General features: G+C 39.3%; 1 protein-coding gene across 1 annotated transcript; it reads right to left on the bottom strand.

Annotated features, from left to right (window-relative positions):
* Positions 1–13,016: 13,016 nt before the first annotated feature.
* On the bottom strand, positions 13,017–22,848 carry rgra (retinal G protein coupled receptor a). Its single transcript, XM_066679603.1, has 7 exons — positions 22,529–22,848; positions 22,161–22,317; positions 21,640–21,761; positions 21,005–21,158; positions 18,019–18,136; positions 15,845–15,958; positions 13,017–15,368 (listed from the first exon to the last, which is right to left on the bottom strand). Exons 1-7 carry the CDS (start codon positions 22,605–22,607, stop codon positions 15,225–15,227), a joined length of 888 nt encoding a protein of 295 aa, XP_066535700.1. The 5' UTR covers positions 22,608–22,848; the 3' UTR covers positions 13,017–15,224.
* Between the last annotated feature and the right edge of the window lie 2,429 nt (positions 22,849–25,277).

Here is a 25,277-nt window from a genome sequence, read left to right on the forward strand (position 1 = left end):
GACCGACCCCTCACTTCCTTTCCAACAAAGCGCTCCAAAGCTCTCTAATCTGTAGTAAGCGCGATGCTCGTGCGCATTGGCTCTCCGCTCGTGCACGTACCCTCAGTCGACCCTCGGCTTGGATGACGGAAACTTTTTCCCCCTCTGCTTTACCTGCGCATGCCGCTGCTCTCCTCCACCGCGCGCGCTTCTCCGCTCTCGTGACTCGGACGCGTGTTCTCGCTGACGGCCACTTGGTTCATTGTAGCGCGCGCCTTCGTGCAGCCGGAGAGCTCATGGATTAAAGCCCACCTGCTCGCGCTCCATGAGCTGTGCGTGTGCTTTTCAGAGAGGGTACGCGCTCTCTCTCGAGCAGACTCCGTCACCTGGAAGGCGAGCAGGCATCTCCTCATCATCTGAGTCCAGCGGGTTCGCCACCGTGGCCACTGCTAGGGGAGCACGCGCGCATGTTTGTTGATTCCATTGAAATCTCTCTCTCCTCTCCGTTCTTTCTTTTTTTTCTTCTCAGGGATGTGACGCACTACTTGCTTGCCCCCCAGTGGTCTCCCAACCAGCCGCATTTATTAAGCTCGTTTACCACGGCCGCGCTTTCAATTAAAGCTCGGCGACTTCAGGGGTCACGTCCGCACCAAATCCGCCCTCGTGCTCTGAAAATGAACCCCAGAACTCAGAGAGTAGTTCCAGGTGGAGCTTTTTAAAGTTACAAACACATCTGTCTCACACTTCCACCATTCTCTCTCACCGTCCTCGGATACACACAACTCTACACAGCTCCCCAGAGAACACGCATTCAAAACTTAACACTTTTAATATACGTTATTATTATTATTATTATTATAATTATTACGTCACAGGGTTGCATGACAACTACACCTGCAGATAGAACATGTGAGAATGAGTACATGTTTCTCAAATTATATTCATTATATTGAACTATTTAATTTGTAAAAAAAAAAATCACTTTGGTTTTGTATAGAACCTTTTTAAACGTGGTGCTACACAGAACCATGTACAACACAACATTCATCAACCTGAATAACCAAATTGCATTTCACACAATCTATTCCTCATGCAAATGATTCTAAATGCACATAGTTCTAAATAGACACCATTTTGTCAAGGAACCATTGAAAAGTTTTTGGGACTTTTTTACACAGAACGTCCCTGAATTGACTGAATCGACTGTTCAGCACCAGAAAGGGTTCTTCTGATGTAACAAGAAGGATGTTGTATCAATAGAAGAGCCTGTTTAATACTCTCTCTCTCTCTCTCTCTCTCTCTCTCTCTCTCTCTCTCTCTCTCTCTCTCTCTGTTCTGGAAGGTTCCACTGTGTGAGAAGTTTCACTGGTAACAGGTGAGGTCAGAATTACATACAAAGATTCAGGGGGTCAGAGGTGAATAGAAGCCTTTAATCAAAAATCATGGTTCTACATTTCCTTTAATAAAGATCCCTTGTAGTAGCATCATTTTAAAATGTGTACCTTAGGCATTAAAAACACTTTTTGCTAAATATTTCTTTGTCCTTTTATTCTGTTAAATTAAATTCCAGTAAATTAATAACTCACAGATTAGAGTTTTTAAATAATTCTCAGTAATTGTCACAACATTTCTGGAAAGTGCTTTGTAAATATGCAAATGGTTCTGTTTAAAACCCACGGTATTAAATAGAACCATCGTCTTTATAATAGGACCCTTGAAGGACAGTTGTTTTTAAGTGTGTACTTTAGGAATTAGGAACAGTCCCTTTCTTTATTCCATTTCAGATCACAGTGGGAATTGCTCTTTTAAAAAGGCAATTTTTTGTTTAAAATAATCATGCGTCTAAAGTAAGTCTGACTTTCTAATGCCCCCCCCCCCCCTGCACTGACTGACTGACAGCCCTTAAAGCATCACTAAGAACATAAGAAGTCCATGAACATAATAGAAAAACGGCGACAATGACTTTACAAACTGTGTTAGCATCAGGAAGTGATGTCATTTCCAAATAAGAATCAGTGATTAATTAATCATTAATTCAGCCAAACAGCAGCATCTCAGTTCACTGCCTGTGAGGAGTTTGGTGTGTCCTCCCTGTGTTTTTGTAGGTTTCCTCCAGGCCCTTCGGTTTCTTCCCATTGTCCAAAAACACAAGTTGGACGGTGGATTGACTGTGAAATTGTCCACAGGTGAGTGTTTGAGTGACTGGGTCTGTGTGTGATGACCTTTGATGGACTGTGGTCCAGTGGGTGTTCCTGCCTTGCCTATCATTTCTAGTCCGTGACCCTAATCAGGTTGAAGCAGTTACAGAAAACAAATGAAGGAATGATCAATAGATCTATCTCAATATTCTCTTAAAGATTATCCTTCCTGGGTTCTTGATTAAAACCAATGGTTCTAGTTAAATGTAGAACTGTTTGTATGATTAAATGGTTCTTGGCATTGTGAAATCACATTTCTGGTTAAAGGAGAGTGTGTTGTATTTAGGGTTCTTCTGTGGTTACACACTTTAATGTTCTTTAAGTGGTCTTTAGTTTAAAAAATGGTTTCAGAACCATGAACACTGTAACTATAGAAGAACCTTTTTTGGTGCAATACAGAACCATTAAAATATTTTTCATGAATATGTAGAAGACTTTCACAAGGCAAAGAACATTTTAGTCCTTCAAATGAATCTTAAAGTGTTCATGTTCTATACAGAACAATCTGTTTATTAAAAAATGCTTGAAGAACCATCATTTAAGAGCGTATGGTGTCCAGCTTGCAACACTAGAATAACCCTTTTAATGCTACACAAAAAGGTTCTGTATGCAGAACCATATGCAACACGTTCTCCTTCATCAATCTGAAAAAAAAAATGTATCAAGCAAATAACTTTTTAAGCATAAATGTGGTAGCATTACACTTTTCTAAATAGAACTATTGTCTTTGATCAAGACAACTTTTATTAAGAGTGTAGAATCTTAATCAGTAGAAGAAGTGTTCCTTTATTAATCCACTTGGGGAAATTGAGCCTGAATTTATTCACACACACACACACACATACACACAGTTTTTAGCTCATACACACTAGGGGCAGTGAGCACACACACAACCAGAGCAGTGGGCAGATAGACTTCCTGTTGGGTGTTTAGGTGACCTCAATTCAGCCATGGATATTAAGGGAGAAGAAAACACAGTTCCTTCAGTCTGCCCCCTGGGCAGTAGCTCCACTTCCTTTGGTGCTACTGGATGTTGGCAGATGGGTAATATGTGATAGCCGGGGTTAAGTAAACCCAGAGACACGGTCAGTTCTGAACTTCAGCACCACACCAAGTGGACAGCTCCCTGCCCCGATTAGACCCCTTAGTAAAGAGTCACTGAAGGAATGGCGTACATTTTTATAAGATTTAAGCGCCATGATCAAAGACTGAGCGCTGGACAACACTCCTTCTGAAGGCTGCGTACACTTTGGAGGGCTGTGATACAGAGATACAGATTACGTAGTTATATCTCAGCGCTCCGTCTGATTTTTGGAGATACTGCACGTGGAGACGACCACTGGGCTTTGGCGCCATCTTCCGCAGAAGTAGTTCACTTGGCCGGGGCGTTGTCTCTCAAATATTGAAGAGCAATGGTGTCATCTAGCGGTTCGCTACAAACACTGCACTATTTGTATAGATAGACACCACTAAAACAACCGCCGTCTTTCACCATGTTTCTCAGTATTCTGAACCCTTACAGGACCACCACGGACCAGGTACACTGTTAAAAATAAAATGCCACTATACAATAAACTATTTTGTATTCCATAAGGAACCATGTTAGTTAAAGAGATGTGTGTAAATAATCTTTTAAAGTTTTTTTTAATCACCTGATATTAAGGGTTTTTGCCATTTTGAAAGTTATACAAAAAGCATTTTTATGGAACCAAAAGTGGTTCTTCTACTCCAAAAACTCTTTGTAGCACCTTTATTTTTAAGAGTGTAAGCTATTATTTGTAATGGTGGATCATCCTCGGTGCTGCAGTGACACTGATGTGGTGGTGTGGTCCTGTGCTGTGCTGCTACGAGTGGATCAGGCAAAGCTGTGCTGCTGGAGTTTTTAAATCCTTCATTGTCACTGGTCAGTGTTGGTGTTTTCAATCCCCAGCAGCACTGCTTTGACTAATCCACTTCTACCAGCACAACACACACTAACACAATAGCTCAATACGTCAGTGTCACTGCAGCACTGAGAATGATCCACCATCCAGATAACAACCCACCTGCTCTCTGGTGGTCCTGTAAAAGTCGTGACCAACGAAGAACAGTAAACATTTTGAATTTTATTTAAATAAATAAATAAAAAAGGTTATCATATTAAAATCATGAACACTGCCTTTAAATCAAAAATAAAATCACACCTTTAATCACCTTTTAGCTCACTCTTCAACCACAGTCTGCAGTCTTTTCTGTAATGCTTTATATTCTTATTATGATTTTATTTAGTGTTGATTAATGAGATTTTGTTTATTATTATCTTGACTATTATTTAATTTTCATTCATTCATTCACTGTCTGTAAGCACTTATCCAGTTCAGGGTCACGGTGGCTCCGGAGCCTACCCAGAATCATTGGGCACAAGGCAGGAATACACCCTGGAGGGGGCGCCAGTCCTTCTCACATACTCACACATTCACACCTATGGACACTTTTGAGTTGCTGATCCACCTACCAACATGTGTTTTTGGACTGTGGGAGGAAACCGGAGCACCCGGAGGAAACCCACGCGGACACAGGGAGAACACACCAACTTCTCACAGACTGGAGCTCTCTGATTACTACACTACCTGCAGCCAGCTGACCCTGACCTCTCTAGTGATCCACAGCAGCGATGAGAGGCTAATGTAGCTAACACAGGATAGAAGTCTATTACAAAGTTTCTCTGAGTAACATAGACTTAAGTTCTACACATTTCTTCTATGTCGAGGTTGATCTGCTTAATTTGGACCTGGGGAAGTAGGAGGACGTGTTTTTTCCAGGCAATATTCAAGTGGAATTGTGTGGAGAAAAGAAAAAAAATGCACTAATGCACCAGCAGATGTCCCTAACGTGCAGTTAGCGTTAGAGTCTGTGTATCCAGTGTGTGTACCTGCTGTCCACCTTTCTCTCCACCCCAGCGAAACTGTTCCTCTTGACAGCAGGACGTGTAGCAGGTTTGGGGCAATTGGAAAGCAATGAAAAGCAGGTTTTAAAGGTAGGGTTAAGACAGAACATATCATACCCCTTTTTTCACAAGTGAACACAACACTGTCTGATAAACCCACAGTGGCGGTACCCTAAGGGGTACATATTCATACCTTTATTTAGGAAATATAACTGTAATTTATTCAGTTTTAACTGTAACTTTTAAAATTGTGTTGTTTTCATACATCCCATTTCATCTCCAGGACTAATATTCTTCTTTTTTACACAGTTCTGTAATGAAATATTGCAAATATTCACCTCTCCCTCTGGAGAATGTAGAGAACGTATTGTACCTTTAGGGAACACAACTGGATTTTAACACCACTGTTGAACCTTTTAAAGGCTCATATACTGTTTATACCTTTAGTGACCAATGTACCTCTACCATACCATTGTTTCTGACAGTATATACTTGGTCTGTCAAAATACCAAAAGGATCCAGCAACACAGCACCATTCACCCCCTGTCTTAACAGCCATGTTCAGAGTGACTGGTTTCAACATCTGTTCCTTTAAATGAAAAAGAAACACAGCTGGATGGCGCAGCATGTGTTGTTGCAGTCACACAGCTCTAGGGACCTGAAGGTTGTGGGTTCAAGTCCCACTCCAGGTAAATGTCTGTGAGGGGTTTGGGGTATTCTCCCCATAACCATGAGGGTTTCCTCCGGGTGCTCAGGTTTCTTCCCATGGTCCAAAAACACATGTTGTGTTATATGTCAATAGCTGTGAGTGTGTCACCCTGTGTACTGGCGCCCCATCCAGGGCTCCTGCCTTCATATGAGAGACTTTGACATGAGTCTGAAATGCTTTTGTGGAACTAGATGCTGTATAGGTGGTTGCAGACAATGAAAAAAATTAATGTTAATTCACGGCTCAGTTCAGCTCTTTCTTTTCCAGTCTTGTTTTCTCCACATATAATCAGCATTTTTTCTCAAAATACGCCCCCTTTAAAGCCTCTCTGTGTTGTGATTAACACCACACATTCCTTCTTCATTTTAACACTAACAGTTATATATATATATATGACAGTCAGTGTCATTTCCACCATTAATGATGATCTATCTATCTATCTATCTATCTATCTATCTATCTATCTATCTATCTATCGGCCTATTTTATTGACTTTATCACAAATAAGAGCAAGACCGTGTTGCCAAACATCATATATTAATGGTGAAGATGGACCTGGGCTGCACCGAGCAAAAGGAAAAAAAAGGATAAAGGTAGTGAGTAATAGAGCAATATTGTAATGTGTTGAATAATAATGTGCTTTTATATAAACTGTTGCGTCACACACAAAAATATATGTGTAATTATGACTGCTGATGTACAGCCAAAGCTACCACTCTCTGTCCTGCTCTCAGCCTGATGGTAATCCTTTATCCTACAGTCTCTCTTGGCAGTCTTTTGATTTTCTGCATATAATATGGGTTTAATTCTCGATGCGGCCTCTGAACTGGGAGGAGGGAAGGCAGGGAAATGCGTCACAGTTCAATCCTCCTCTTAACTTCATCGGCTTCCTGTCTGTGCACAGCATTTATGCTGTTTTCCCTGAGATTCCATCTGGTTTGAAGATGCAGAACTGCACGTAATGTTCGAGTAAGCCAGAGTGTTTATTCCCTTCCTGACAAGTCTAGTTTCTAGAAATCAAAGAAAGGAGGAAAGAAAGGCTCATGGTCGTCATGAGCTCTGACATCCGAGTATGTGTCAAACATCTGCACTACTAAATGAATTCTGTTGCCCACTCACATCTTGTATAATTCGCACAGGTGAACACTGACCAGTGGGACACATTTGAGCAACTGCACATAAAGCAAAGTTCATCTTACTCAGTCTTGTGGTGGAGCTACATCCAATAACACTGGGAAGAGTAGGAGCAGCAATCTTGTAATCCAGAAATAAATCACCTAACATCAGTATCTGACTTGTAGCTGAATGCCATCAAACGGTCACAGCAAGGGTCCAACATACAGTGTAAACCCTTCTTTGAAGAGTAGAGGCCAATACTGCAGCAAACAGGGGTCATTCTTTACCCTTGACTCCAGGAGGAATGAGCCCATAATGTAGTGTTTAGCCTGAATTAATTTCAGTTTGGGTGATGATAAAGTATATACACTAAATACACTGTGATTTACTGTACCTTATACTTACTAGGGCCAAGAAAAGAAGAAGAAGACAAAACGAATTAATCACACAATGAGTTAATTACATTGTCCCTATTTAAGATGAATGTTTTTAATAATGGATGTTTAAATGCAAAATAAAGAAGCAAACATCAACACAATGGATTTATATTTATATTAGTGGTGTCTATCGATTAAAAAAATACTTCCTTGTATTGTTTGGTAGAGAGATAAATGTGTAGTTTGATATTCATGAAAAACATGCTACAGGAAACCATACTTTTTACTTTATTAATACACATCTTTGTAGTTTGATTATTTTTGAATTTCAGTGAGAGATTTTAAATCAGAGACAAAAGCTTTATATTTTTAATTTAATTTAATATTTCTCCTAGACGTTTTAACGGAGAAAATTGACACAACCGCGCAGCTCCTTCCTCAAACATGGAGGGCGAGATAAAAGACAAAACAAGCTGTGTGTGTGTGTGTGTGTGTGTGAGAGAGAGAGAGAGAGAGATTTAGGAAACATTTAACCGTAAATTAAACGTAATATACTTTCTGACGTCAACAGTGGCGACGCTGTGTTTACGGAAGAAAAATACGTAACTATTTTTTTATAACTTACGTTTGCGCGTTGATATTGACAACACAAATGTACATAAAAGCATTTCAGGACCCAGATTCCTCTCACTGTTATTTACTCTGGACCAGTCGGTTCTCAAAGCCGAGGAGGTGTTAATGTCGTGGTTGGTTTGTGTGGAACTTCGTATTACTGTTAACCAACCCTTTAAGCCCCGTGACCCAGAATGCATTGCTGCCTTTCCCAACGACATAACTCATGTATTAGTTTCAAAGCAGTAAATATTAATTATGAACTAACTGTAAATCTAAAGCACAGAATAATAAGACTAATTAATTTGAAATGGGCTTTAATCTTCATTACACAGTGATACAGCCAAATCTGGACTATGCCTATAACCCATGCCACACAATCACACCCACCCACACACACACACATGGTGTGACTAGAGACAGTGAAAAGATTAGGTGTATAAATCATTTTTAAACTATTTTTTGAGTAACAAATTATGTGAAAATAGCGGGAGAATGTTTGCTTTAAAATCTGATGCAGCAGGCACCTGGTCTTCCTGAAGGGCACATTAGCTGTGATGCTACAGGGGGTGAAAATGATGTTCCATCACTTCCTCCACCCTCATTTCTCCTGCTGGTCCTGGGGATTGAACAGGTGACCTTTCAGACCTAAGGTTACAGTTTCTCAAACCTTCAGACTACAGCTGCTACCATGATGGGTTTTGTATCACAGGATCCATCTAAGCCAATAAAGCCAGTGAAGTGTGATGAAGCTGCTCATGAAAAACGCAATCCTTGTATGTGAACCATTGTGCGTACAAAGGATATTTTCTCCTGCTTCATGATAACACACCTTTATCTTTTCTGTAATGATGCCTGTGCCTGGCAAGCAGTCCCATCAGCTGTGCAGTTATGCAGATGACTTTCATTTTTACTTTATACATGTAAAAATGCTCTTGGGGCAGTTGCGACCTAATGGTAAGTGAAGCAGGCTTAGGACGGGAAAGTCATTGGTTCGATTGCCACAATTAGCAGGAAAATCATCCACAGCTGAAGTGCCCTTGAGCAAGGCACCAAAACCCCCTACTTCTCCCGAGGTGCCAGGGACGGTGCACTCAAAGGTGTTTTTGTGTGTGTTCACTGCCACAGATGGGTTAAGCTTTGCAGAAGACAGATTTCACTGTTCAATGACATATAATTGCACATTTCATTGCATTTTTCACTTTCTTTTACTTGTGTTTTCTGTTCACTGTTCAGACAGTGACTGGATCATTTATGAGATTTTGTCAAACATCAGCTTTGTTACGAATGAGCCACATGAAAGGTTTAAACTATAATATTGTTCTTGTTGCATATAACAGGGATGGTGCAGCTCTGCAAGTGAAAGGTTTAGTGAAACTGAAAACTGCTGTGGGACAGGCTTATTTTTCTTTAAATGAAAGAAAATAAAACAGTGTCCAGTTGTTGATGGCTGTTTTAGGATGATCATAAATTAAGCACATTTCAGGTCATGGCTTAGCAAGCGTACTCTAAATGAGCCAAAGCAGGGAGTTGTATAAAGAGCAGTGACGTATACAGTACATCATTAATCCAGATTACACACTGTCCATAATCCTCTAAAAACAAATTATTTTTTTTAAATACATAAAATGCTTATTTTTAAATGTGCGGGATATTAATCCTGCTGTTAATTCGGAATCAGAACTGTGCATTTGGAGCAGGTGAAGACATTACAAGAAGATCATGTCCCATATCTCTTATAAGCCTTTATGCTGGTTTCTATGTATGATCAGATAAGCTCTCGGTGACGCAGGTCTGAATATGCTTTCAAACGTAAAACTGACGTAAAACTACCTTTTTGAAGTAGCGGTTTTTCTCTTTGTTGACACACACTTGGGCCACACTTGTGCAAACGTTACATAAAGAGCAGTAAATATGAGGAAGAACTGTAATCAAATAACAGAACACACTGATTCCTGGCTCTGAGCTGAGGCCTGTCTGATCTGTGCAGCTTTACTCCTACGCCTTCTCTCGAGGACAGCAGCACTATGCCCTGTCTGTACAGTATGTGCTGTAATACTGGATACAGTCATACGCAAATCGCTTATGCCTTGGCAACCCTGGTGAAGTGTAATTTTGTTCATTTTTGATGTGAAAAGAAGTATTATCTACAAACAACACACTTCTACACATTTCAGCGCCCAGTAACATGTTATGTACTGAAACGAACACTTTGAGTGGAAAAAACTAAACAAAACATACATTCATATCTATGAAATATCTGACAATATGGCAAGCAAATAAATTAAAACACAGAACATTTTGTGTACATTTTTTCCTAAAACCTTGTCGAAAAACAATCCAAAAACTGTTCACATGTCCTCTGTTTATAAGTATTAATATTTTATTGAGAGCTTTAAGAGGTTTATATATAAACCTCAAAAAGAACAAGACAAGACCAGAAACAAATGCTGACTGTGTGGGACTTTCGAGGCCTCAGATGGCATTGCATGAGAAACAGAATAATGGGATAATTATACATGAGCTCTCGAGTACTTCAGAAAACTGTTGTCATTTTACACAGTATTTTGTTGCATCAATAATCCATATATTGATTTAATACCTCACTAATGCACTTTATTAAAGTGGGTAGTATTCATATCCATGTGTGGGATATCAGTATAAATAATGTAATACTTTGTGACATTTGTTACATTACTTTTAAACGTTTAGATTTTATTTCACACTGATGTCACTTTACATTTCCTTAAAAAGCCTGTAGAAAGTGTTCAGCTGTTGACACTCTTTCATCCAGTGAGTGACGAGGAAATAACTAAATTGGTCATGTATCTTTCCAAAGTTTTGCAGTTTGAGCTGCAGCACTGAAAAAAAGGAAAAAGAGTGTGTTTGTGTGTGTTAGAGGGGGTTAGAGACAGGAAATCAGGAAAAGGACAAATTTTTCTCATGCCAGAGATTTTGAATCTAAGCATGGTATAATCTGGGAGTTTTGAGACTTGGCTGCCCCAGAAAATCTCTTGATGATGTTCTGTCAAAAACACGAATCACCATATTTTAAGTGGACATCTGGGATGATGAATATTTGTCATATTTTCAAAGCATGTTTTTCCCACTGCCTTCAGAGCATCTCAGAAGAAAATGTCAGCAAAATGAGTCGTGTTCAAAACTTGCCTTGGAACCAAATGAAGCTGAAAGCACTGATGAATGTCAGTTAACATGCACTGAAAACTCATATATCATACTGTAAAGAAATGCTGATGACTGGACGATACAGTCATGAATCCACTTCCAGCAGAGCACAGACGTGTCTAAAAACCTAAATATTGTACAAATATAAATAGACATAAAATGTAATGCAACATTTACAAATTCATTATATAAAAAATTACAATAAAACAATCATTATTTCATTGCTTCATGTTTCTTATTGTGGTAACACTTTAAATTACAGCCCAGTAATTTCTGGGTAAATACCTGTTACATCAGATAAAATAAGTACTGAGTAAGTAAAGGGTATAGAAATATGTGGTTATTACAGGGTAATAACTTTACAAGCATTTTGCAAATAAGGCACATAACAATTCATTGTACTTCTCAGCATAATTATAGATTACAAAACTGAATTAAAAGTATGACAGTTTAAGCAAGCGACTATTACTAAGGAATGCAGCTTCTATTTTGAATTCACTGTAGTTCTGAACGCAATAATAGCTCCTTTAAAAAGTGCACCTACAGAGAAGGACAAGGTCAGATATTTTCATTAAAGGCACTAGCAGAGTGTCATTTAGAGTGCATTTGTTCTCATTAGGTTCAGGGCACGTGATTTACCACATCATCACATACTTAGGAGATATTTTACACTGTTAAGCTTATATGTATTGGGGCATTATATGTACATAGCTGAAACTCTGATAGTGCATGTAAAGAAAGTAGCTGACCATGTCCTTCTCTGTTTGTGCACTGCAAATAATTTTGAAGGATCTATAATTACATTGTGAAACAGTGAATTCAAAATAGTAGTTGCAATACTAGCAAAACAATGACAATAACAGTAACTTGCAGAAATTGTCTTATTTAATTCAAGAAGTACAATGGATTCAGAATGTAGGTATGTGCCTTATTAGTAAAATGTTTGTAAGTTACGCAGTAATAACCACATATTTCTACTATCATACCCTTTACTTTCTCAGTACGTATATTATCTTACTTATTACTTACCCTATACTTACCCAATAATTAGTGGGCTGTATTTAAAATTTTACCCTTAATTTACATTAAAATCTTCATTAATGTTATGAATTTTATATTGAATATTTTTATTATCAGGACTCCAACCCTAGTCAGCAATGAATGAATGAATGAAATTAATTTTGGAGTATAATTCATATAAGAGAATTTGACTTGAGTCTGAAACCTTTTTGTGGAACTAAATGCTGTAAGCAAATGTACCTTGGCCTTGAGCCACTGACAGGAAAAGATGATCACAGAGGTTTACATGGTGCACTGGGCACAAGTCAGGCCCAGTTTCTTCAGCCATTTATGCTCCTGCTCTCTCTGTTTTCAGGGCAGAGACTTGTGTGGTGTCTGCTGAGACTTTAGACAGTTTTCTAGCATTATTAAAATGTTTATGTCATTGTTGAAGTTGGTCTGTAGTCAGAGAAGTGCACACAGACTCATTTCATTATACAATGCATTGCGACTGTAGAGTATTACATCACATTCAGATTATGACAATTACATTTACTAAGTTATATCTGTTAACCCTCGTCGTTCATCCACAGCATCAACAAAAAAATCATGCTCTTAGCGTGGAGTTATGTAACAACTCTGGACTCTGAAGAGAAAGGTCTTCACTTTCTGTTGCAAAGTATTAAATAATATCCTTTGTTCATTGTTCAGAGTGGTGAGGATCATGTGCTTCCACAAGAACACGACATTCAGTAAGATCCCTGTAATCTCTAAGACCTGGTAAAGCACGATAAAATACCCCAGAGATATGTATTTATTGGCAGTAATACAGTAATCCACAGTTACTGATGAGTCACATCATGAGAAAAAATTCCTCTTACACACACACACACACAAACAACCATTGTGTGATTTCTTTAGATTGGGTGAGTTCATGTGTTTTTTTTTTTTGACAGACTACATTTATCTGTATCAGAACAGTTCAGCCACTTTTTCAAACACAGTGTGGTTTGGTGTTTCTACAAAAGATTTACATCATTAATAAAATAATAATAATAATAATAATAATAATAATAATAATGGATAAAAATACATCTACAGATCACTAACAATGTCCCATTAAATGCTTCAAAGCCTGTAATTAATGACGTGTCACTACTGCATTACTACACCTTGGAAGCAGTGCTATTTGACATGACCCTTGCAGTTGACTAAATCTAATCATTAGTTAATGACAACCTTATGTTCATCTGTTATTGTACATCAAATATGTTTGTGATAGCAGATTTACTATCCATCGTGTAACTAATCAAGAAAACAAACCCAGACAGGAATTTTATGGCACTGCATAAATCTATGCTGTTTTTAAGAGTTATGTTTTGCTTTCTGATAATGTGTGGTAATTATTTTAAATGATTGAATATGTGGTTTACAACAGCTCTAGATTCACTTTTATATAAAACAATTCACCAAACCTTTATCACCTCCTTGTTTCTTCATCAATGTCCATTTTATTATCTCCACGTACCATAGAGGCAACCTTTATATTTCTACAACATGTGCTGTGTTTGTGTGTGTTATGCTGGTACAAGGGGCTCAGGCACAGCAGTGTTTCTGATGTTTTTAAACACCTCAGTATCACCACTTGGCTTTAGGATTGTCCACCAAATATCCAACCGACAACATACTGTGTCTACCGATGATGAACTAGAGGATGTCCAACATAAACTGTGCAGCAACAGAGGTACCGTCTCTGACTTTACATCTACCAGGTGGACTTAAAAGGTAGCTGTGTCCAATAGAGTGGACACGTTATTTAAAAACTACAACAACACTACTGTTCCTGCCCTCCTCCAAAAGTACATAGTTCAGTTTCTGCCGTGCTGAGCCCAGAGTAGCGATGACAGATGCTCACTTCTCCCTATTGATACTGACACTGTAATTGTAAGATAAAAATATTACATAGTTTTCCTTTAACAGTTTGTCTCAGTAATATTTATGTAAGTCATATACCATTTCAATGTTTTTACATATGATCAAGTTATTAACACATTACATAGGTTTGGTTTCTTCGGTTTGCTTCACTCATGTCACTGTGTTGTTTGTGTTTATTCTAGTGGTACTGTTTTTGATCAGATGAATGCTTTCTGCATAAAAATATCTTCTCTCAGATGCTCCAGGTGACTGTGACCATTACAGAGTACTGTATCCATATCCATATGTTATGTTTTTTGCCTATGGGACCAAGAAGCACCAAGGGAGCATGTGCAGGAGGGAGAGAGATGGGGCTGAGAGCATATCTAATTGCAGTATGTCTTGTGTGTAATCTCCTCCTGTCTGCTAATCTTGAGCACTGGGGGAATGTGTTATCATGAAAAGCACTGTTGTTTCTGGGATTATAAAATGTCGCTTGTCTAATTCTATGCTCAGGCTTAACATGGACATCGTCTCATGGCCAGTGAGATTTACATTCTGGAGTGTAACTGAACGGTTGTGAGTAGGAAAAGATTTCTAGCATAAATGTTGTAATATACCACTGCCTGAAATAATGGACTACGCTGTACATTTAAATATATTGTGCTTCATCAAGTAAAAAGAAAAATCATTTTGAACTACGAACTTAAAATTCCCTGCATTATACTGCTAGCATTGAAAGAGAAGTCCTGTTATTTCACAACTGCTCTAGTTATGAAATATTAGATGCAAGTAGTTAAGAAATATCAGAATAGCATTCTACTCATACCTCATGTGTAATACTCATGTGCTGTTATTTAATCACAACACGGAAGTGGCGTAACCCATATTATGTGACTGAACAAAGTGCTCCTGCACTCAGGCCTATTACAATGACATAAATGACGTGATCAGTCAAAAGTAGGCCTGCATGTGCTGTGCTGGAAATGCATTTCTGTATGAGCCATTACTTCTGACTGTCGACTGAAATGACTTACATTAAATACAACACACCAAATTACCTCAGACACAGAAACAATCTCCCTTAGGATACAAGAACACGACAGGTGAAATGAGCAAACCACGTCACAGAGATGCCATGAGCTTGAGCATGTGTCATACCTGTCAGAAATGACCAGAACATTAAAAACGGTTACTGTACACTTGCTTTATTTGGACTTGTTCTCAGTAGAAGGAGGTTCAATCTTTTGTCCAGTGAGCAGCTGCCAGATTCCTCCTCTGTAGTTTTCATTTCCAAGAGCGTAAACAAAGACATTGAAGATGGGAGAGGTCTTGGCCACAATCGGAGCAATCTAAAGACACAGCAGGCAGACAAATATATATTGTTTAATAAAACAACTGCACATGATGTATTTTATCACTATAAAGGTGATAATGTAAAGGGGTAAATGATTTCTAAACCACACTGATATTTGAAATATTTATTGTTATTATTATTATTAGTAGTAGCAGTAGTAGAAATAATAATATTTTAACGTAAGTGGCATGCTAACTCTGAAAGTACTCATTGTACTAACTGTACTAACATGTCCATTTATATTTCTTGGTATTTGAACTTGTATTTGTTCACCAGACTGCAATAGATTGTGAGTCTCGTGCTTATCAGCCAGTCTCCAGTCCCGTGGCTCACTGATCTAAACAGAGTGACTATGTAGTTACTGAGATTGGTACTGAATGACAGAATCATGACAGTGTTTTTAATATAGCATTGCTGCACTGAAATATCCAACACAGTGTAGACTGGACTTGGGTGTGATGATGCAAATACCATTTTCAGTTTAGGAGACAAAAGGTTGGCGTTCTGCACGGTAGCGTAGAAGGCCAGGATTCCATAAGGGCCCCAGCAGAAAAGCAGGGTCTTCAGTGGAGTGCCGCAGTTAAACTGTACACAGAGAGCATACACACTCAGTGTAGTCATGGGGCTTGTCTGCATGTGATATCTCAGTCACATGAGGGGATATAAGTCAGATGCAGACATGATGCTGGATACACATACTTCCATAACATCGCCTAAAACAACAATAAAGGACAGGATAAAACACAAAGAGGATTCTTGGGACTAGCTTTCCAGTCAGATTAAGACTGAACATGGAATAAATTACACTGTGAATAGTGCTTCTCTGTTGAAAATCCTGTTTAGTACATTTGGCCTAATCTGTCCTGCAACCAGCACACACAGTTAATGCATACATGGATATAGTGTAATGCAATTACATACTGTTTCAACACACTTGTGTGTATTTATATATAAATCTTCTTAACTGTCAACGGAAGTGAATGTAAAAAGATTTTATTCCAAGTAATTTTCGAGCATTTCTATAGGTTTCTATTGTGAATGTTTTACACAGTGTGAAGGCCACCTGCTGTGTTCAAATGATGTACAAAACAAAAATTCACAAAAATGGAGATACATGTTTTCATTTAATTTTCACTTTTTGTAGCACCCTTATTTTGATCATGATTAATCACATGGTCCCTTCCTAAGACTGAAGCATTTAATAATGGATATTTAAACGTAAAATAAAGAATCAGTGTAAGATCAAACAATGGAATTATATTTATATCAGTTGTGTCTATCAATGTAAAAATGTAATAAAATTACAGTGCACAGCAATAAAGCGCTAGTACTTCCATGAATGTTTCAAGGGAGATAAATGTGTCGTGTGATACGCATGACAAACCAGCTAAAGTAAACCATTCTTTTACTTTATTATTATATCTCAGTGTAGTTTTGATTATTTTTGATGTAAAAGTTTCACAGAGAGCTTTAGCATTGGACAAAATGTGAACAATAAAGAAAATTAACTATACATCGCTGCTCAAGCTTTAAACCTTGAGAGATTAAGAAGGGTATGAGAGAGAGATCTAGTTATGGTATTAATACATTTTTCAGCATAAATAAAACATAATCTACCTACAGAACTCAGCGGTAGCGACGCAGTGTTTACACTGATAAACGAAGTCGCTAACACATCACTAGGCTCTATTAAAAGAGTGAGTTATGGGAGGCAGTTTTGGCCAAATTAGATTAATGATTAATAAGCATTAAGAAAATAATGTGTTAAATTCCCTTGTGTGTTAAAGTGTGTAATTTTTATAGTCTGTTACTATTAATACCTTTCTCAGAGGAGCACGCCTTTCGCCACTGCGTTAAAGTACCAGGTTGCTAATATCCTGAAGTATGCATGAATGGTTGGCAAAATACTCCTGCAAGCCACCAGTGATTACACTGCTCATTAGAGATGGGAAATATACCAACAATACTATCATGGTATGAATTATAACTAAGAACTATGCATTCATTTGTAACATTAATACATGTTATGATGATATGGGAGCACAACCTACACACTGTTGTTGGCCAGAGCAGAATCATTTGGATCCAGACATTAGTCAGCGATATGAGCTAATGAAGCATGACTTTCAAAATTGTGTATGTCAGTAATCTGTGTAACCTCAGATAACCTTTACTGTACACTGCATCATTATTAACATAATTAGAATGAAATATAGCAAAACACTCCCCATCAGCTTCATCACAGTGACATCAGCTGTCTGTCATTTCACATCTACTTCTGCTCCCCAGTTTCCTGTGTATTACATCAACCAAATCTGCCCAAGGTGTATTTTTCTTGTCTTTACAATATCAGCTATAATTACCAGTAGGGGACCTTGTGGTTGTTTACTCAGCCATAGCACAGTTGGCTTGGTTTTGTGTGTGATTCTGTTTGAGAGTTACATAATAGCACTACTCCAGTGAAGAGTTCACTGTTTACAATGTGGAGATGCCTTTGTGCTCCCAGGCACAGCCTCTCAGCTCCAACAGCATAAATAATGGGTTTATGTAACACATGAGGGAACCATATAAAAACTAGGCATATTTAATGTCAGTCTCTCATGTCAAATATTGAAACTATATAAGAAATCATTGCTGATGCTTACCCGCTCCTGGCCCGTCTTCTTGAATTTCTTGTCAATGGATTTGTAGCAGGACATCACAATAAACACTTGTATTCCCATATTACAGATGGCCATTGGAATTACATAAGAGATGTAGTTCCTGCGTGCAATGACACAAGTGTACAAGGGGTAAACTGATGGCAGTGTAAATGTGCATCACACTGGGTGTATCTGGCTTTTCATTCTCAGGGTCAGTTATGTCTAAACTTGCTGGATTACTGAGGGAGAGTTTATGGAAGTGGAAATATGCTCTTTCTTCAGGAAGACGAAAAACAACAAACGAGACATCTTGTCTATTTACTGAGTATTGCTGAATATGCAGCTATACATGATACATACAACACAAGACACTTTACAACTAATTATACCTAGGATTACAACCTTGCATCCCACCTTGCGCCCAGTGATTCCGGGTAGGCCCTGGACCCACCGCGCCCCTGAACTGGATAAGCGGTTACAGACTAAATATGAATGAATTTAAACCTTGCAAAATAAACAGCCTGAAAATGCTTGAAATCAGTTTATTAAGTCCCTCTATTTAAAACGATTTCTGTTTTTAAGGCTCAGTTCAGATGTTTGCTCACACTGAAAATCTGTTCATCTCCACTGTTTAAACTGGAGGAGAAAGCAATACTACAAACAGTGGAATGACTGATGTGTTTTTTTCAATTTCTCATTGAGCTCAATCAAACTGATATAGAGTTGATTCAAGATGAGGATCATTGTAAGAATTTATTTTGTTGTTGTTTTTGTTGTTAATGGGAATTTTTCCACCATAAATCACCCCATAGATGTAATGCGTATAGATGTATGTATTTGCCTTTATTCATTACAGTCTGTTCCTGCACAAGCTTTAATCAGGTTTAATTTTCCAGTGCACATTTCATTTTTCCACACAATCGATCTCACCATGCTTGTTGTATGTTAGCCTATGTTTTAACTATATCAGATTTCCAATTAAGCTTTTCCATAAACTTGTATAGTATTCGGTGGCCTGCCCTTTTAACAGCTCAACTTCAACCAAACACTGAAAGCAGTCTTGCACAAGCTACTCCTAAATTTCTTTTGGAATACTTGCCCAATCCTGTTGACAAAGCTTTTGGAATTTAGTGAAGTGTGTTGATTTCCCTACTTGAAGGCACTTGAGTTCAACCCATACATTGTCTATGGGGCTCAGGTCAGGACTTTGCAATGGCCACACAGTACATTCACCTTGTTTTCCTTTAGCCATTTTGTCACAACATTGGAGGTATGTTTGGGATCTTTGTCCTGTTGGAAAACCCAATTTCAACAAAGTTTCTGCTTTCCAGCTGATGCTTTGAGGTGTTGCTTCAGCATTTTAAATAATGCTCCTTCTTCATGATGCCATCACTTTCTGAAGTGGACCTTTTCCCAGCAAAACATTCCCACAACATTATGCCTCCACCCCCATTCTTCACAGCTGGGACTGTGTTCTTTGGATTAAAAGCCTCTCCATTTTTCCTCCTTATAAAGTGCTGATCATTATGGCCAAACAGTTCCATTTTTTTCAGCACTCCTTTAAAAGGCAACATATTTGTCCTGGTCCAAATTCAGTCTGGCTTTTTTTTATTCTACTTTCACACTTGTGGCTTCTTTATTGCATGTATTTCAGGCTGTGGCAGTGTAGCCTGCCTCTATTTAATGGTGAATAGTGAGACTTTGGTACCAGATGCCTCCCGTTTCAGTTCCTTTTTAGTTGTCTTTGTTTTTATTTGAAACTTTCTGATCAAAATTCATTCAGCCCTGGGACTGTATTCACACAACTTTCCTGAACTATGTATTCTTTATATCATCCACAATATTTTATATTTACTCTTTGTACAGTTGCTCAAGGCCCTTTAGTTGTTTGGAAATAAAGAGAAACCAGACTTGTTCACAGTTTTCTGAGGTCCTGGCTGGACTGCGTGGGTTTTTCTATTGTACTTAGAGTGAAAATGCACTGGTTGTAAAGGTAGCCCCTTCAATACCGTCACATGTGCAATACATAACTCTTAATTTGACAGTAGGCCAATCAGAAGCTTCTACATTACATAACCTTCCTTCTTATGTGCATCATTCCCTTTTCTGGCAAAAGAGCCCCACAACATAATGCTGCCTCCCCCAAGCTTTACACCTGACATTGGGTTCTTAAAATTGCACTCATCCCAAAATAAACCTTATTTTAAATGTCAATGGGTTAAAGACACACTTTGAAAATGTTTAATTCACTGAAAATGTGATATAGTTAATTAAAGCTGAACTCTCTAATCAATAGTTTTAACATGATCTCTGATGTGAACAAATTAGATTCTTTAAATAACTTGTCAAAATGAAAGTATGGTGAAATGAAATGTGTAGAGTTGTTAAAAACTGTATGACATTTGGTTTCATCTGAATGCTGACTGTAGTGACAGCATGCATTTTTCAGTAGAGCAAAATACTCATTTGTCTTATTGCAGGTTCAGAACAGTGTACTTTATTGATCTTTAGATTTAGCAGTTTGCTAATTTCTCTGTTCTGACACAACATCTAGACCCTTTTGTCCAGGGTCAGTGATGGGACAAGGGTGGATTAAAAAGAGAGAATATAAGCAGCCCACCTGACAGCCCAATCTCTGTCTTAATTCAGATAACCCACTATGAGGCCTTTATAGAGAGCACTACTGGACTGCCCACATATATCCCACCTAGGAAACTCACCTGGGTCTTTCTATCTGCCCATGTGCACAGCCTCCCTGAGCCCATGCCCAAAGTAAACCTCAGCTAACCCATGTCTGACCCACGTGAGCCCTGGTTGGGTCACTGCTGAGCTGAATCAGATATATTGAGCTGGGAATGACCAAACTGTGCCCTCCCAGTTTTACAGCTACAATGACAGGTATGTGCGGAGTAGCCCTCCTAAGTGGAAAAGAGAGTCATTTATTTAAAAATTAGTTGAACTCAGACTGTCTCTAACATATAGTTCCTACCTGTCTCCTTTGCTTATGTCTAGCGTGCAACAGGTCCTCAGAGGCTCATAATCATACTCTCCCCAGCCAATCAATGGCATTGCTGCCCAGAAGGCAGTGAAGAGCCAGATGAAGATGGCGAGGGAGATGGCCCGGCCCCACTGCAACTTTGTTCCTAAATAATGTAAGACAACAAAGAGTCAGGGACTTTTCTTTTTTGTGCAGCACTCACACTCCTTGTTGCCACCATGTTGCCAATATACATTAGCAACCACAAAATACAATTCAACAAACTCCTGTTAATCTTGGTGGGTGGTCTACGTTGCATTCAAGCTATTGTAACGTACTTTGAAAAGTTTGTTTAAGTGCAAGTCTCTAGCTGAATGGTCCTGTGTGGGCCTTGTAACTCTGAGCTGGCAAACAAATTCCAAATGGCAGCAAGTCCCAAAGACTCTTGTGAAAGATTGGCTGAATAGGTCTGAGGATAAGCCATTGTGGTCAGGTTTAGCAAAAAGCCATTGAATAGAGTCTGTGGTAGATTGCTTTTTTTTTTCTTAACTCCGTGTTTGCCAAACTAGGGAAAAGCCTGCCAACTCACAGCCACAAATCCAAAAGTACAGGGCCCGTGGAGAGTGTCTGATGGTCTTGCTCCTTACTGGTGCAGTACTGGTGGTATCTGTCCCAAGCGATGGCTGCGATGAAGTGGATGCTGGAAAGGGCTGTTAGAAATCCGTGAAAGCCATGTGTTTGGCACCCTTCAGATCCGTAGGGCCAGTATCTATGAGGTTGTTTTCCGTAAACAAGGGTGGAAAGAGTTAGTCAGAGAGGGATGTGCCATTGGCTACAGTATAATATATGTGTAGATAAAGAAAACAACCCAAATGGACAAATGTGTGTTGTGACAATGCATGTGAATCATGTGAACTCCCCAAAGCAGTGTCTCTCAGCCCTCTCATCTACAGCATCTGCTTCTAATTACGTCTCATCACATGGGCGCCTGGGACTAAACACAGCTCACACCCACTCTTTTCCAATGCTCATCTCACCATGCAGCTTCAGTAAATACATACAGAGTGTCACAGCCACTAGACTGGTGGATCTGACTTGTTTTGTTAATGCTGTGTGCACTGTCCAGTGGCAGATACAGCCTGGTGTCTGGGAGATCAGAAGAACTCACCTCAGAAAGCTGGAGAAGGCTGCAATCGTGGCATTGATGCAGATCCCCATGTCTGCCAGAGCCAAAGCGAACACGAGGAAATTACTTGGAGTCCGTAAGTCCCGTATTTTAAGGAAAGCGACCACTGTGATCGCGTTTAGGAGGAAGCCGAGGAGACCTTAAGAGGACACAAGAATAACAGTGACATTAGAGACGACCCCCGAGCTCCTTGAGGACGTACAGCGGAGCCGTTTCACAACATCAGCCCACTGCTCTAAGGGCGTGAGCCGACGGCAGCCTAACACACCAAAGCCTGCACTTGGCAGAGCGCATTCGTCCTGGTCGAGGTGCACTTCGCCCTCACCGGCATCACACACGCTGTTTCTTACCCTCCACGAGCAGACACGACCCCAGGGAGAAAACGTCGAGCTCAGAGAAGCCCTCCGGCAGCGGAAACGAAGTCACCATTTTGGGAGAAATGAAATCTCAGAGTTAAAACCTGGTGATCACACCTCAGGGTCCAGCGTCCGGTCTCTCAGAAGTGACCAATAGAAGCCTTCTTTTAAGGGGTGAGAATTTCTCCAGAAAAAGGCGTGCGTGTCATTATGTAAAGCCCTGTCCCTGCCGCAATCCGCAGAGGAATTTCTTAATGAACATAAAAGCAGCCCCCATTGCCCCCTAATACGTATTAGAACAATGCGAGCGTAAAGCGCTCATTCAGTTACACAACGCGCCTTTGTGTCGCTCGTGGTGAGAAGCAGCCCACCCTCCAACAAATCACATTGGTCTTTCTGTTTCTTCTTCTCCTGATAGGTCTCCACAACAGGTGGCGGGAGTGGGAGGGGGATAGACCCCCCCTTTTTAACACACTCCTCTCTCCCATAGGGGCAGCCCAAGTTGTCCCCAACTGGATAAACGTTGGACTACCCAGGATCAGTGATGGGAAAGGGTTAAACATAGAGCCCACCTGGGCTGTACAACCCAATATGAGCCCAAGTATGATCCATATAGGCCCGCTAAGATGTGTTGACTGGGATATGTCTGTAATATTGCTGATGTCATGGTAATAATTCACCATATGCCACAGGTCAGGGGTGCAAGAACTCTTAATAGTTAATGATAAACTGCAGGTTGAAAGACTGCACACAGCAACACTGGTCACTGGATCACTAGGGTTATATCCAGTTGTGAGCCAGATGACTGGGGAATGGTCAGTCTGTCAAATCCCACATACCTTGTGTACACCTTTTTCCACTTAACACAGGTGCACTTTTTCTATTCCTCCTGTTCTTCTGCATAACCCCCCCCCCTGTTTTTAGTTGTCAGGATGGCCACAGGACCACTACAGAGCAGGTGTAATTTGGCTGGTGGATCATTCTCAGTTCTGCAGTGACGCTGGATCTGACAAAGCTGTGGACTGAGAATTGTCCATCAACCAAAAACACCCACCCAACAGTGTCCTTGAGAATGACCAACACAAACAGTGCAACAGCAGATGAAGTAGTTTCTGGCTTTACATCTGGTGTGAACCAACAAGGTAGGCATGTCCAACAGAGTGGACAGTGAGAGGGCACAGCAGCAGGGGAACTGAAAGGGGGACGCAGAGCAACATATGGACTACAAAGTACACCTACATGGTCAGTGTAGCTGACAGAATGGAGAATGTTTTTTTTTTTTTGCATTGAAGCTTTATTGACATTGAAATGATGATGATGCAATCGTCCATAAATTGTATGTGACTTGAAGGAATTGGCCCCCTCCTGATCTAGAGGAACAGAATCTTTATTTCAAAAGAGTAAAAAGTAAAAAGTAAAAAGAGAAGTGCCATCATTCACAGGATGTGTGTAAAAGGCAGAACTGCATAGCAGAAATGATGTGATATGACAGTGCATGTTCACTTTATTTAGTTGTTATACGATTATCTTGCACTATTGTATACTCTGCCTTGTACATCTAGCATCCTACCTCCTATTTGTACATCCAGCATCCTACCTCCTCCTTTTACGATTATCTTGCACTACTGTTTACTCTGCCCAGTACATCCAGTATCCTACCTCCAAATCAGGTTATTGTCTTCAGTCAGTGTCCCATTGTCTCATGTATGTCTCTCAGTGAGCTGCTGGTATTGTGTCCTGCACTTGTCTTCTGTTTGTTCACTTGCATATATTTATATACTTAGCTTAGTTGAATTTAGTCTATTTTTTGTTAAATGTTACTGCATCTTGGAGAGGAGAGTACCGTAATTTCAATCCTTTGTATGTCCTGTACATATGCAGAATTGACAATAAAACTCTCTTGACTTGACTTATGTAGTGCTTTGACAGATAAACTCTAGGTGATGATTCACTGTCAAGTCGTTCTGAAACAGACAAAGTAGAAACTGTTCAGCGTAATGCTGTGGTTCCTTTAAACTATCTCTTCAGTGCTTCAGAAAAAGGCAGAATCATCTAATGCTGTTAAAAACAGTTTGCTACTTTAAAATGTCAATACATTTGTAAAGTGTACATTTATATTTCCAAATGTATATTATTTGTATCTCAGCGTGATGTCTGGCTTAAAGTCAGTTATTATTTACCTTGAATTTGTATAGCACTATTACTTACACAAAGCAGCTTTTTGTAAATTCCAGACTCTAATGAGCCCTGAGAGACCGTGACAAATGAACTACTTTCACTTTCCCATGGGAAAAGTATATTTTTGCCCCTTTTCATTACCTAATGTTTAAAAATTAATAATGAATATAAAAATCTGGAGTGAGGATGAACTTTATACAGTAAGTGTTCCTCTCTAGTGACATGGGGGTAACATGGGCTTTATGTTTATTACATAAGAGTCTGAAGTAGTTATGTCTGGTGGAAAAAGTGCAACTGGTCTAACAAACAAATTTGAAGGTAGTGTAATGGCATTATAATAAAATAGTATTGTTTAATATCTCAGAGTTATGTAGTTATGTAGTCCCAAGTGCTCTATATAACCTTACTCTATAAATAATGCCCTGTTCTTACCCTATGTTCCAGCTCCATTACAAATGGTTAGTTGTTAACAGTGGAAAAGCCTGGTCACTTTTGGACTGTGATCCTGCAGCTGTGAAGCCTACTAGAGTTGTTGATGTTGTTGAAATTTTGGAAAGATTTCTGG

This window comes from Hoplias malabaricus, chromosome 8 (genome assembly GCF_029633855.1).
Source record: "Hoplias malabaricus isolate fHopMal1 chromosome 8, fHopMal1.hap1, whole genome shotgun sequence".
Lineage (NCBI taxonomy): Eukaryota > Metazoa > Chordata > Actinopteri > Characiformes > Erythrinidae > Hoplias > Hoplias malabaricus.